Raw genomic sequence first — 15,641 nt, forward strand, 5'->3', positions numbered from 1 at the left:
GGTTTCCAAAGACCACTACATTTTATCTAACAGTGATAATCTAAAGTTGGGCAGACAGGGGTACCGACTTACACAACGACCAGGGTAAATAAATACAGTTTTGGGTCTAACACACTCATAAGTGAATGTATGTGTGTGCACTATGCATATCTGTGTGTGGGGTGTGTGTGTGCATGTGTGGGTGTCTCGAACCTGCTGATAACTTAAAAAAATGAAAAAAATCAGAAAATATGGTTTTTAGAGCCACTCATTAAAGTGGGGATATTGGTTGAATGGAGATCCTATGCGAGGGCCCTCAGCTCCCATTCAACTCCTAGAACAGTGATTTACGATGTCCAAGTACATAAAAGTCTTCATGATGGGCCCCTGAGAAGCCAAAATGCAAGTCTTCTCATTCGTATTTTGCATCACTGAAGAGAAATTTGCACTTCCATTTTTTTTTTAACAATCAGGGGTAACCAGTGCGAGTATTCTACTAACTTCGTGTGATTGAAAAATAAGCATAAATTATCACTAGATTACTGAGCACTATCGTTCAACATTGTACTAGGAAGTCTACCTTGCAAGAACTTTACAACAAATGCTGCAAATCTCCCCAAGCAAACATCCATGCACACGGCTCGAACCCCCGGAAGTTTCAGGAAAGACTTTCTGATTTCAGTTATCACCAAAGTCATTGATCCAGGGGTATTAAGTATATTACGACATTGTTATTGGGATTCTTACAGGTGTTTTGGTTAATACCTCAGCATGAATTGTATTTTGGGCTGATAATTTCATTGCGAACTTGAATTAAAAAAAAAAAAAAAAGAAAAGCTATGGGCCTTCTATCCAAGTAAAAACATTTGTCCTTACAACTCTGAATACAATTTCAGTAAGTCTCTGAGTCCACTGGTGGCCCCCAAGGTGGGAATTCCTTTCTCAAAAGAGGAAATGTGAGACAATCATGTGTCATATTGGTTCTTATCTCACAGAGACTAAACCATCTAAATGTGGAGAAGGAAAAACATTATCATCTGCCCCAGAGGAGGAAAAAGAGGCCCTCGGACAGAGTGCTTTGTCTTCCCAGCATTATTTTTATCTGTTTTCCCAGGATCTGAAACAGGAGACTAGTTAAAAACTATTTCAGCAGTGGGTATTTACATGTAGGTTATGCAAATTACTGAATCTACGCAAATAATTTAGGCAGAATCCCCCATGTCTCCCCAGAGCAAAGAAGAAATAAAACATGATGCTAAAAGGGATGCTTACAAGGTACCACCTAAAAGCATGTTCACATTTTAGACATACATTCCGTTCCCTGAGCCCTGGCCTCGGTGCCTTTATAAATCCGATTCGACTTTTGGAAGTCTTGGATGGCCAAGTTTCTTTTCTCTTTAAAGTTTCCTCGCATGCCCCATGCTGAGAAGTGACACAGTTCCAATAATATCCCACAGCTTCTGAACGTCCTTTGCTAAGGGAATTGTCTCCGTTCCATTGTATACAAAGCATTTCGTTTCACCCTCGGCTGGCTGCCTCCCAGAGCTTTAAAGGGAGGGGATTATTTTTGGCAGCGGAGAGGGGGATGTTACGATACAAACGACAGCCTGCAAGAGGGGAGCAGATGTAAAATGCCCAGGACATCGATGCATTCCCAAGTGCCCAATTATTGTTATGAAATAGGATATTCACTCCAAATGCCTTAAGAATAGACATTTCTTCATATCCATCAAGTACTTTTCTTGGAGTAACGGAAAAATAAGCTAATACCGCATGATAAGCCTGCCTCTTTGGAAGGCCTAATCCTTCTTCTCCGCCAAAAAGGCACCGTGTAATAGGGATGGCACATAAATTTCATTTCACATAGTAATTCCAATTGGCTGAGAGTAGATGCCTGAAGTGATGTACTGCGGATTCTAAGAAGTGTCTCTGAAGAGGGGGGCAAGGAATTGATTACCAATGTCTGCCACGTACCCGGAGAGGGAGGCGGTGTCGCGCGGGCCTCGCGCCTGCCATTTTGATGTAGAGCATCCTGAGCACTGAGTGAAAATGCACGAATAGGAAGACTGCATAATACATAAGCTGGGCTGCACTTGAGAGCGTGATTTTTTATAAGTCTATTTTACCAGGCAATTTTTCACAGACGTTCCTAAACTACGTTTGAAAAGACAAAGTCGTGTTGGGAAGCATCGCTGGCATCAGAATGGAGCGTGAGTGCACCCTGCGGTGTCTTCCTGGACTGATGTTTGCGGGAGGGGAGCCCACTCCCCCACCCTATGGTGGGACCCAATGGGTGTGCCTGATCAGAGGCAAAACCCCCTGAAAGGAGAGTGCCCTGACATCAGCTATCAGGCGCCTCAAATCCGTGTCTCTGTCCCCACTGCACGTGGCTTGACCTCCCTCTCTCGGCCAGCACATCCCCAGCTCTGAAACAGGGGTGACAGCGGGGACAAAATGTGAAAATGGAATGAAAGCTCTTGCAAAGTCCTGGGCAGGTGGAAAGTGTTAGCCAAAAACGGGAATAACAAGACCTACACAACACGCCAACAGGTAAACGTGTGCCACGGTCACACGCCTGCCCTGCGGCCACCAAGTCAGAACTGGAACCAGAAACACAACAAGACTCCGTGGAAACTCTGTCACCCACTGCGATGCCAGGGCACACGCCAGGCGAAGCAGGAGGCTGGCGGCGTCTGTAAAAGTGAAAGGCCCGTCTCTTCTGGTCCAATTTCATGTCTAGGCATTTAGCCTCCAGACAGACTTACACGTGGGGAAGTAGGGGTGGTCAAGGGTATGCAATGCCACACTTTGACAGCAAAATGTTAGAAATGCCATAATGATCCACCGAAGGAGACTGACTAAATAATGCAGAGTAAATATGTGCAATGTAAGACTACACACCCATCAATAAAATGGAGGGATTTTGTATGGATATGGAATAATCCCTAAGATACATCCTTAAATTGAAAAAAAAGCCAATAGTGGAATTATGCGTATCTTATAATACCTCCTACTGGCGTAAATGTCTGTATGTGCGTAACAGATCTATGAAAGGACACGTGAGAAACCATGACAGCAGTTGTCTCTGGTGAGCTGGGAGGGGAGTGGAAGGGAAATACATTTTTCTTGGCATAGTCTTGCATTTTTTTAATATTGTACCATTTTCATCTAAACTATTAAATAAATAAAGTTAAGCACCAACTATGCCTTGTTAAAGATCTCATTCCCCGCCTAGAAACAAGCTTATTTCTTTTGTACTTGTCTTTTGTAAATGCGGGCAAATCACCCTTCGCTTAAAAAAAAAAATAATTGTAAGTACTTTGGTCGAATCTTTTTCTGTATTGATGCCCCCAGTTTTTAATCCAAAAAGAGTAACTGACTATCAGCACGCACTTAGCTGTGTTCACGACAACAATGAAAATTGCCAGAGGTTCTCATTATAACTCAGACGATGGATCGTGAGACTCAGACCCCCAGCCTTCCCTCCACCCTCTTTTTGCAAACTCTAGGTTTCAAATGAAGAGCTGTATCAATTAGCAGAACCAGTTGGTTCTCAGACACTGAGCTGGTTCCCGGGCTATTATTAGCTTCCGAACAATGGCTTAGAGGGAAAGAGGAAAAAAATAAAACTTACACTAGGCTTTGAATTCTCAAAACACTATTCTGGGAAAAGACAATTATATTACACAGTTAGGTGATTTAGAGGATTCACCTATGAAATGAGTTCTGCTGGCTTCCTCCAGACCTTAAAAAAAAAATCCTTCATGGTCTCTTAATCGATGACTGTAGGACAACATACTTGTGTTTTGTCGTGGGGTTTTATTTTTCCACTACTGAAAATAATTAATGTTGCTTTAAAAAAGTTAAAAGGAGGGGAAAAAAAAAAACTAAAATGGCAAGGGCACAGTGACATCTGCTGGCATTTCATAAACTTTTTTAAGACAAGCGTTTGTTCCAGACACTGCTCTCCATTTGTTCTCGAGAGCTGAGGCCCAATCGTGGCTAACCGAAATTAACATACCCCAATGTGCTCCCTAAAGTTATGTAAAGAGCAGATCATCAAGGAATGAGAGCCCAGGAGCCTCTTCCCCTGGAGTGGATTCCCTCCCTCTTTCAGGAGAGCAATCTGCAGCCCAGGGGGTTGCATAATTTTACTTTTTTTTTCTTTAATAAGTAGAAGAGTTAGGATGGAGACAAATTAAATCCTGTGAGCCATTTCCCTTGATTTTGTTTCTATAAAAGGGGATTCCACCGATCCTCGTCTCCAAACGGTCTACACAGGAGGGGCCAGGGTCACACCCTCTCCCGAAGCCGCCGGCAGAACAAGGAATGTAGAACGGAGCCTTCCCGTTTCCCAGACTAGCGAGGGAGGGATGTCAGACAAACGAGGCAGCAAAACCAAAAACACGAATGGGAAGGGAGGGCGCCCAACACGGTGACTTCAGACAAGAGGCAAAGGTAGCTCTGTTGGGCTAGGGCAAGGCTTTGAAAAGAGACTCCAAAATGCTGAAATTCCCAAAGCGGTTATTTTTAAATCTCTGACGGTGACATGCAGCCAAGGAGGCGGCAATTGAGAGGTGGTCTAAGGTGAAGGAGAGAAATCTGTGTTCTCTGTAGGACGTTGTGAAGAGGTGTTCATAGAGTTGGGGTCTGGCTCTCCCTCCTAAGATGTGTCAGTCACCGAATGTACCTACAAAACAGAGGGGCTGCCTGAGTAGTGGGATGAGAGTCTAAACACAGCGACACCCTGGGGACGTTATAAGCAGAACGCCCAGACACCCGGCTCCTTGTTCATGCGGGTTCCCCAGTCGGACCCATCACATCCATCCCATCACATCCCATCACCCACTGCGCCCTCCCTTCCTCCTGCACCACACACACGCACATGCATGCATAAACATGCACACCCAGCGTGCACATCCACACGTGCACGCTCACATGCACAACACACTCACATGCACGCACTACACTGCAGGCTCACAGGCGCATACACATCACCCTTCCCCCAGAGGTGCTCCCAGCAGCTGTTCTCCCGCCCTGAGAGTAACACATGGATAACACATCCACGAGTAACGGTTCCAGCAAAGACCTTATCCATTCCCAAAAGAAAGAACACGAGATCTCAAGAACAGGCGACATATTGTGGCCTCTGCAGCTCCTCCAACTCCCCTGCTCCCCCTGCTCCAGGCACGGAGGCCACCGTACAGTCTGCAGGACGAGCAGAGCGCTCCCCTCCCCCAGGGGCTTCTGCACACCCGTGCCTCCAGCCTCCATGCTCTCCTGCCCTCTCTCCGCCTCCTCGTTTTGCAGAACTTGGTCCTTGTCATTCTCCAGGTCTCAGCTTAAATGTCATAAACGTCTCTCCTTGGAGCGACCTTCCCACACCCTCCACCCCAATCTGGCCATTCACCTTGTTAGTACATTAGTGCCCTGTCTTGCTGCCATCCTCGTACTTATTATAATGGATAATTATATGGTCCAGGCATTGGTTTTCATGATGTGTGCTGGTGTCTCCTACTCGGGGATAAGCTTCAGGAGGCAGAGATCTTGTTGGTCTTGGGCACCAGTTAATATACCATCCAAATAAAACAGTGCCTGATGCAGAGCCTGAAATGGAGCCTGGGTCTGAAATGTTTACCAAGTGCACGAGAAAGGCGATGGATGACCCCATAAAAACAACCCCACATGTCTTAAATAATGCTGTTTTTAAGAAGAAAAGGGAGAAAATAAGAAAGAATGTCCATTTGCACTGCTGGGACTCCAGACGGCATTCCTTTACTCCAGGCCTAGCTCAGGACGCCCAGCATTGCACTCTATGGTCCTGTTTCCAGGAATTCCTGCAACTTACTCCTTTCTGCCTCCCAACTCCCACTTATCTTACACATGTTTATTTTAGGTGTCTTACAAAGACCATTGTTTCTAAAAAGATGAAACAAGCACAAATTACAAGAAACAGTGAAAATTAAAGGCAGAGAAGTAAAACTGGAGTCAACAGTAAAGTTAATATATAAAACCTATGCTAGCAAATCCTATACCCTGTCAAGACTGGACTGTAAAATCGTCTCTGAGCCTCCTGGCAGGCTCTAGGAAAAGGGAACAAGTTCCTTTGTGCCACTTAAAGAGTGTCTGGTGCATGAATACCAATCAGTACCTCTGGAAAGAAGGAACTTTTTATGACCCTGAAACCAGAAAGAACACAACGACAGCCCACAGAGCCCTCAAATATCAAGACGGCCATTAACAGCAGGGACTGTGAATGCTTCACAGCTTGTTATCTTTCTTGGTCCTCCTCATTTGTTTTCAGCAATATTTCATTCTTTGCATTTCACGTGTTAGACTCAGCTGTAACCACTCCTAAACTGTGGTCTAAATGGTCTGTTCTCTTTCTGTGTGTATGCATCATACCTGTTTTTTTTAAAATATCACATCGAATGGCTTTCTTCTAATATCATTATAGGCTGACAGCTGCAAAGCACAATTCAGCAGAACTGAATTTGTGGCGCAGTGGGGAACAGCTCTTTGAACTCATTATGTACTTCCAAAGGTTACTGTAAGTTCACACAGACTAAACCTATGTAAGTTTCATGTGCAAAACAAACAAAAGCTCACTAGAAAACAAAAGATCTTTCCATGAAACCACAGGCACATTAACTATAGAAACTTTTGTATCAAAGAGTCTTGGGGTGAGAAATCCTTGTCTGCATATTACAAGGTAAATGAAGAGGGACTTTTAGAAGTCTGTGTATTAGCTCTTAACTTACCTCACTCTGGAGCATCAATCCTTGGTGAGAGAGGCAGAATCATTCGTGTTTTAATAGATCGGAAAACGGAGGCTCAGAGAGGTACAGTAACTTGCCCAAGGCTGCACAGCTAGAAACTGCAGAATCCAGATTCAAAAGTTAGGTATGCATGGATCCAAAGCCTGTGTCCTCTCACACGTTTGTTCTCAGGGAGTTTGGACTTCTCAGAGCTTTTCTGACTCCAAAATAACTCCGTTAGCTTAGGTCAATGTGTCATCGTCTTGAAAGGCAAGGCTTTTTTTTTTTTTCCCTATTGAGCCAGCATCCTACCTGCTGTAATTCAGACTGACCAAATTCTCCAAATCGGAAATGAGAAACCTTCCCAGTGAAGAGCCTTATGTTCTTAAAGAGAGGTCATGAACCTCCTCTTTTTCCCTCCCCAGAGAAACTCCTGAAATTTCCCAACCCCTGCAAACGAGAACTATTTCCCTCCCCTTTGGGAACCTCTGTGTGTCAACCTCCATCCTCTTACCAGCTTTCGCAATCAGCAAAGTAACCTGACCTGGACTCAGCTTTCTAAGGCCGCCCAAGGGAACGGTGTGTTTTTCACGATGCCGTGATGGCGAGCTATGCCATGGCCAGCCTTCCCTTCAGAAAGACCCGAGAAGGAGAGGCCCGAGCCCGGAGCATCTTGCAGACACTCACTCTGGAACACCAACAACGACCCCAGGATCAAGATGAGGGCTTGTCCCATGGGAAGCAGACCCGCGGCTGGTACCACCGCGATCTGGCCAGGGATACTGCTGCTGAATCAGCCTCTCGGTTCCCTGCTCTGTCACTTTTCATAACGAGTCTAATATACTAGTGTTTCTCTCTGCCAATCAATCAGAGCCCATGCATATGGCCGCTGTCAGCAGTCCTCTGCAGGCGGAACTCCACACAGGGACTCAGGTCTGTCAGCTCCCTCCGCTACACACTTGCAGCCATGCTGGGTTCTCCCCCTTCACTCTCAATTTATCATCTCGGTTACAGCCAAGAGGGAAATGCAGGAACTCACATTCGGGGCCCAGTTTGCTGCCTTGAAGGACAGGGAACTTCTGACAGCAAAGCACAACAAAAATAATGATACAATTATTATTAAAAGGTAACAATAATTGTCACCATTATTATAGCCGGCACCACTAGTAAACGCACACTCTGTGCCAGGCACTTTGCTAAAAATAATTTTCAGCGCTGATTAGTGATCAAACTGACCCTGCAACGAAGGAATTATTATTATCTCCAAACGGGGAGACTGAGGCTCAGAGAGGCTAAGTAAGAACAAGGGGCACAGGGTTGGCAGGGCAAAGAGCTAGGATTTGAAGCTGGACCGTCTGACTGAAATCCTAACCGTAGCTTGACATTACCTCCTACCTCCCAAATGTCTTAGGATGGTTCCTCCGGGTGCCCTCAATACCCAACATGCCCACCCAGAGCAGAGAACAAGAGATAAGCCCAGGACTCTGCAAGCAACTGCTTGAGTCTTCAGCTTAGAACTCGGGCCTCCATAGTCCCATCTGTAAAATGGGGATAATAAAGTTTGCGATAAAGAGTTAATGCAATGATGTGTGCAAAGCATTCTTCCCTGTGCCCTGGCCCAGAAGGTGCTTCCAGCAAATGGAAGCTCCTGGGGAACAGAAGCTGATACGAAGAAGACAATTTCAAAAACCTAAACCCAACCCTCACTGCCGACTCGCTCTAGTCCTAAAGTTCACAGAAAAGAACCATCTTGAGTAGAAGACTGACCTCGCCAGGAGCAAGGTGACCGCACAAGTTGACCTGTTTTGCTAGTTAAGGTCTAATTTTGTTCTCAGAGAACACAAAAGAGGAGCAGATTCAGATGGCGATGCTTCAGTGGAGTGGGTCATGGTGGGCCAACCGCCCCCTGAGTGGTCATCAGAGCGATGTTAGCCTGGAGGGGATGATACCCCAACACTGCCCGCAGCCAACAGGTGGCCTTGGCACTCCCTGCGAAGTCACACTGAGCGCGCGAGCCCAGAGACAGGGGCCAGAGGTGCTCTACGCAGCCCCAGGCCTTAGGGCTCCGAGAAGAGGAGGAGTCAGATGACGCCAGTGCAGACCCCCAGCATGGCCCACTCACATACGACGACAAGGAAGTGTCGTGACATTTCTACTGAAACAAATGCTCTGTTTTCCTTTCGTGCCTCGGAGAGGCTGAGCATCACTGCTCAGAGCTTCTAAAGCTAAGCACCAAGGGCCCCCTAACCACTGCAAGGCACTGCCTCCTCCCTCCCTAGCATCTCACAAAGGCAGCAAAAGAGGAAAAGAGGAAGTGTGCGCAGAGCGGTCAGGATCACAGGCTACCGCCTGAGACCAGCAGGTTCCAGACCCTGCGTGTGCCACCTACCGCCTGTGGCGCCCTGAGACAAACCACCTCATGCCTCCTTGCACCTCAGTGTCCATCTACAAAACAGGGACAGGAAAAGACTCCATCTCAAAGTGCACTAGGAGGGGCCCGTGGAATCACTCATTATCTCTTTATCTAGCATCTACTCCGGGCCAAGCACCCTGCTAGAGGCCAAGGACGCCGTGATGTCCGAACCAGGTGTGTGCACGGCCACCTGACTTCACCACCGGGTGGAGTGAGAGAAAGATTAAAACAGAACCACTCAAATAAATCCAAAGCTGCTCCTGGGATGGCTGTGAGGAAGGGGAATCCACACGGGAAAGACGGAGGGTCTCCCTAGCCAAGGGCCCTCCGACTTGTAACCTGAGGGATGAGCAGGGAGTGAGCAGGGTGAGCCATGGGGCTGGGGGCAGGGGAAGACCATTCCAGGCCAGGAAGACACAGCCACACACAGCCACGCAGACAGCGCTCAGCACAGCTTGTGTTGTCCAGGAAGCGGTCAAAATACAAAAACTTACTATTAACATCGCAGCTCATCTAACAGGCACTGACAGAGTTCCAGGGCTGTGGAGAGATAAAGAGAGATGGGTCTGGGGGGTCAGATGTGGGGAGAAAGTTGAACAGTCTAGATGTCCAAACACTCCTTCAAACCTTATTACCACCGTCCAAGGCCAGGAGAGCCTGCAAAGATGGACAATTGCCAGGGGCGCTCAGAGCTCTTGGGAAGCAACTGACTTCTGCCTGTCAATCTGCATCATCACACCCACTCGTGGGAGAAAAATACAGCCACATTCTGAAAAGGAAGCTTCTAGAATAGATGATCAAAAACAGGGATCTGTATGCAGGAGAGATGTTAGCCAAGCCAGTGGGAATAGTGTGTGTGTGTGTGATGGGGCTCGAGGGAGGGGGAGCATGCTGCCTCTTTGAAGGGATGGTTAGGGAAAGAACTAAATAGATAATGTATACAGATACCTGCTAGCGTTCAGCCACACACAATGAGGACTACTGAGAAACCTGGAGTTCCTTTTCCCTATAAACTAATCTCCTGTCTTGGATGAAGGATTTGGTTCTAAGTTCCCAAAGGAGAGAGGTAAAAAAGTTGAATTTCTTAGATGCTATAGTGCTTAGCCTTCCAGATGCCAGAAAGTCCACAGACCAAATCTGATTATGGAGATTGACTGAAACTTAGAGACAAACTCTGGCTGGCCAGGAAGGCATGCTTGTTTATTTACTCTTCTTAGAAAAATCTGACGGTGTGTCCCACAATGTGTAAGCCATAAATATATCATGGCTGGTCTCTGCATAAAATGTTCCAAAGGCTTCATTGGAAGAACAGCCAGACTCCTTATCAGGCCTCAGGGGCCTATAGGACCCAACTTCATCCCTATAATGTTATCGTTTCAACCTCAGGGCCTTTGCACTTGCTGTTCTGTCTCTCTGAAATGCTCTACAGGTAGAAAAACACTCTAGAAGGGATGTTCCATCTGATCACTGTGTATTTTAAGTGCTTTGAATAGTGCATGGCACACAGTAGGTGCTCAGGAAACACTGGATGAATGTATCCCTTGATACACCTCAAAACGCTTCTTTTCACTTAGATCTCAGCTCAGATCTCTCCCCCTCCAAAAGCCCTTCCACATCACTCTTTATCATATTGTCACACTATCATTTCTGTAACCCTTGTCATTATCCTCATAAAAATGTAATACCATCCCTTGCTTATTGTCTGGCTTCCCCCACCACCAAAGAAGCTTGCCCCGAGGGGGCAATGTTCTCACAGGCCTTGTTCCCCAAGCGGAACATCTGATGTGTGGCATGTTTTGGATAAACATTTCTTGCATTAGTCACTCCTCCCCCAATAGAGACACCCCCATCCACAGTAATAGGCAACAGTTACCCACATCTCTTATGACCGGTAACCAATGACAAACCACTAGTAATGATGGTGTTCAGAGCAACCACAGCTATGGGGATGGCTGTCTCTCCTTATAACTCCATGTGTCATTTTCCTAAGAACCCTCAGACCAAACAACCTGGTCTAACCAGGTTCTCTGGGGAAGTCATCTGAAAGAGCCTGGTGCCCCTCGTTTTGAAGCTCCCTCGCCGATTATTCTTTAATTAAAGTTTTAATATTTATACTTGTGCCTCGAGGCAGGATTTTAAATAATGGAGGCAGGCATCATCGGGGAGCACCTCAAAACTTCTTTAAAAACATCATTTCCATGTCTGAGGTCTTTGGCCCAAAAAAGTTTTACCTCGGGCAATGTGGGGGAAAGAGAATGTGTCACATGATGATTTGGGCAAAGTCACCTGGTGTTAATCTGTGGAGCAGGCTTCCTGCGTGGCTCCCGTGCCGGGTGGGTGGCAGAAGGGAGATGAACTTGTCCTTCAGAGCAAATGCACTTGGATTTCAATAGTCTTCACACCCGCCGCTGGGAAACCGCTGCGTCCCCAAAGTATTTTCTGTGTCAGATACCATTTCCCTCTTGGAATGTGTTCATTACTCTACACATCAGCTTAAAGGATGCAAATAAAACGGTCTAATTTTTGGAAAGGTGAGATGTCAGACATATTTTTACAGGGCAGACCCAATTTCCTGGAGGAAAAAAAAAACCTTATCTGAAAGGAATTTTATAAAATGTAATGGTTTGGTATGGCTTGAACTGAAAATGCTAAATTTGTTTTAAAAAAAGTCATCAGAGACGTGAGGATGTCGAAGAGGCCTGTGCTCAGACATTAGAGGAGGAGGTAAAAAAATAGCATCAATTATCATGAAGAGAAAATAGGGCAGAGTGGGTCAATTCCAGGAGAAGGAATCTGCCCAGACCCACGTTTTGGCTCGTTTCTGAGTGGAAAACTCTGAGATCACGGGGTGACTTTAAAGACAGCATGTTCCTAGGAAAATTTGGGGTTTACTAAGATGGTACTTCCATCCCAGGAAGCTGAGGGGAAGCAAGCCTTTCTGCTGATTGAAGGAAAAAAAAAACGCACAACAGCTGTAAAAACTTAATTTCAGGGTACAGGTGCCTGTTGAGCTGTTGTCAAATGCCACCAACCTACATTCCAGCCAGTGGGCGGCATGTCGCTGATCCTCCTTAGGACATGTGCAGAGTGGAAGAGGGCAGGTCAGGGTTGGAGGGACTGAGGTTTCTGTTGAGAAAACTCCATTTACGATTAACCTCCCTTTCTGTTTCCATTTGATTTGTTGTTTAAAACGAAGTGCGTGCATGTAGGGGAAGCTGCCTGGCTTTTCTATCCCACCAGGTGTCATAAGACTCAAAATAGAGAGTAATAATCTAGTTGATAAAAGAAAATAAAGAAAACTAACATCACCCAGGCACTTGCCAAGTGCCAGAGCCTGCTCTGCACTCACTGCTTTGTTTAATTCTCCCCCAAACCCTCTGAGGCCAATAGTACCACGGAAACTTTCATCTGGCAGGTGGACAAACTGAGGCACAGAGAGGTGAAGTAATTTGCCCAAAGTTATACAGCGAACAGGTGGCAGAGCCAGGGGCCCTGTACGCTTCTTAGCCTTATCTCTGGACACTAATGGTACTGTCAAAAATTGCAAAGGATGATGCCAGTTTCTTCCTAACCCAATTCAGCCATGAATTAACTGAGAAAAAAACACAGTGGATTCCCCCAGACCCCAGTGCTTCCCAGATGAGCTCAGAAAGCATGGAGGTCTGTAGGCAGCCCCACTGTTAGCCCTCGAAACGCCTGCAGGAGCCCACTTTACCTTTCATGGGCCCAGGTCCTTGCCTCTAAAGAAAAAGACCTTGGCCAAAAATAAATTCACCCGTGGCTCCAGCCAAGCCCTCTGTGGTCACTTAAAAATTGAAAGGATCCAGGCCCTCTCATCTCTCTCTCTCTCTCTCTCTCTTTTCCTTTGAAACAAAGATAAATGGGAAATGGAGGGTGGATGAACTAGGACAGGGGGCAGGGAGGGATCACCGGCCGGGCGTGTCCTAAACCTGTACTGAAAAGGCCAGGCCTCTTGGCGCATTGGATTTAAAAATAATAATAAACATATATAATCATTATTATTTTAAAAGAAAATCCCAGTTATAGTGTATCATGTTGCAGCTCAGACAAAGCTATTCCATGATACCTCCCCCACTTCTTTCCAAGTTCAACTGAGAAGACCCGCGGTGGGGTACCAGCTCCCTGCACCGCCAGACTCGGATTTCCAAACACTTGAGCAGCCCCGCCCCAAATGCTCCGAGGTAAGTAGGTGCACCCAGGCCCTTGGCGGCGCAGGAGCAAGGGGCACCCCCATCCCCTGGCGGCGGGGAATGGAGTTGGCGGCTCCTGGGCCAGGCGGGTCGGGGTCTTCCCCTCCCTTTCCGCGTGGGCGGCTTCCGGGCTGGCCGGGACCATAGGAACTGACGCCTCAAAGGCTCCAGGTGCATCCCAATCAGGTGGCTCCCGGGGCAGCAGGGATACGGCAGCAGAGACCAGCTAATCCCTCCCTCGCCTCTATAGTTAGGAAATTGGTGCCGACAAGGGACGACCCCTGGCCTGCTCTAGAACTGCTACCGCCTGGCTTTCCTCCCAGGATGAAGGTGCCCTAAGGCACCAAAGAAACCCAGAGGCGCAGCAGGAGTTTCCAAGTCCTGAGTTCCTAGGCTGCCCCTTTCTCCTCCCGGGGTCGAATGCAGTGGCATTTTAGGCGTCCCTCCCGGTGCCCATCATCACATACACGGTCTCTCCAGCTCAGCGACCCTCCTCCTCCCCGCCTCCCACAAAGCGTCCGGTGCTTCTAAACCCCCTCCCAGGCCACGAGGTGCCGCCTCCCTCAGACCTAGTGAAGGGCGATGGAGAGGCAGCGACCCGGGGCGCACTAAGTGCACGCTTCCAACCGGCCAGGAAACCTAACCAAAGTGCGCAGGCAGGTTCCCGCTGCTCCCTGTCCCTGGGACTTGCTCCCAGGAGGACAGACGAGGCAGCCTGGGCGTTCCTGGGGGCGCCTGAGGCCAGGAAGGGCGTGCTTCTGGAAGGATGAGCGGTGTGAGGGTGCTCCTGATCTCAGCTGCCCCCTCCCCGAGAGGACGTGCAGGGAGATTTCTCCACGACACCAAAAAAGTTCCCAGTCCAGCGCACCCAGCCTGGCGCTGAGAGGAAGCCCGCTCTCGAGGACCCAGAGAGTCCCCTCTGTGGGTTCCTTTGGCCAGGTCAGGGAGGGCACAGGGGTGGTGACTCTGCCTGGACTTACCTAGAACTCGCGGCGCGCCCGGCTCCGGTCGCCTTCCGCTTGGCCCCAGACCCTCCAAATCCCCTGCGCTCTCTGCACCCCCAGCCACACTCACCATGAGCTGGAGGCGGCGAAAGGGGGTGCTGGCTTCTCCCACGCTGTCCGCAACTTTGCTGGCAGGTCAGCCCCGCCCTGGCGCCCCTGCCTGGGCGGCGGGCTGGGCGCTGCTGGGCGCGGCGCGGGTCAGGACCGCTGGGCCCCGCCGGCCACGGCCAGGGGGGTCTGGAGCGCAAGGTTTCTCAGTCCCGGGGCGCGCGGTCCGCTCCTCCGCGCTCTGCCTGGTGGGAGGCTCGGAGTTCTCTGGCTCGGGACGCAGGGGCGGGGCGCACGGCTGTCCCCTCCAGATGCGGGGTGCCTAGCTCGCTCCTTCCTCCTCCCGCCCGGGAGGCGCACGCGTGGGTCCGGCCGCGGTGGACGCCTCCGCCGCTCGCGGGCTGGCAGAGCGCCCCCGCCCCACCGCGGGCGCAGCCGGGGGCCGGGGCGCAGCGGGAGGGATTCCCCTCCGCGAGGCCGGGTTTCCCCACCCTGCGCGGACCCCGGGCTCCGTCCGCTGCCGCCGCGGCTGCGAGAACCACTTCAGGGCAGCGCAGCCTGTGCCGCCGGCTCCAGCTGGAGGAGGCGGTGGCGGCGCGGCTCGCACCGGGAGTGGAAAGGAGGTGACCTTCAAACCCCGCGCTCGGGGAGACCGGGAGGAGGGTTGGGGTGACAGAGGGGAGCGGTGTGCGCCCGGTGGGCCCGCGAGAGCGTCGGCAGGCAGGCGGGAGAGAGTGAAGAAGAGATCCTCAAACAAAAATATGGATTAGAAAATAAACAAAGGAGGGCGAGAGAGCGAGCGAGAAAATATGTGCATATGTGTGTGCGTGTGCGCGCGTGTCTCTGTGTGTGTGTGTGAGTGTGTGTGAGCGCGCGCGACAGGCGGCGAGCAGCCCCGGCTGCGGAGCCAAAAATAATCCCGAGCTCGAGGGAGCGCCCCCTCCCCCTCTCCCTGCCAGCGCCGCCGCCGTGGTCACGCGTGCAGCCCCGGATTCCAGCGGGTGGTGGCGGACACGCGACCTAGTGCCTCGGTCTCCTGCGGTGACGGGGTGAGATTTGGAAGTGAGGGTAATGAGCCCAGGCCCTTGGCATCCCCAAGTCCTTGTCCCAAGTGGGCTCACGCATTGAGCGCCAGCGCCCCCCACCATCCCCTCTCCCCAATGAAAGTAGACGAATCCCCTAGAGAAATGCTACCTGGAGGAGGTTTCTTGCCCCAGTTCACTTCTGG

General features: G+C 49.4%; 1 protein-coding gene across 1 annotated transcript in view; it reads right to left on the reverse strand.

The window, feature by feature from the left end:
- RBFOX1 (RNA binding fox-1 homolog 1) overlaps positions 1-15,332 on the reverse strand; it is a 1,384,890-nt gene extending 1,369,558 nt beyond the window's left edge. The window contains exon 1 of the mRNA XM_072942257.1: positions 14,436-15,332. Coding sequence (XP_072798358.1) covers positions 14,436-14,438 — 3 coding nt within the window. The 5' untranslated portion in view covers positions 14,439-15,332. The remainder of the gene's footprint in view (positions 1-14,435) is intronic.
- Between the last annotated feature and the right edge of the window lie 309 nt (positions 15,333-15,641).

This window comes from Vicugna pacos, chromosome 18 (assembly GCF_048564905.1).
Source record: "Vicugna pacos chromosome 18, VicPac4, whole genome shotgun sequence".
Lineage (NCBI taxonomy): Eukaryota > Metazoa > Chordata > Mammalia > Artiodactyla > Camelidae > Vicugna > Vicugna pacos.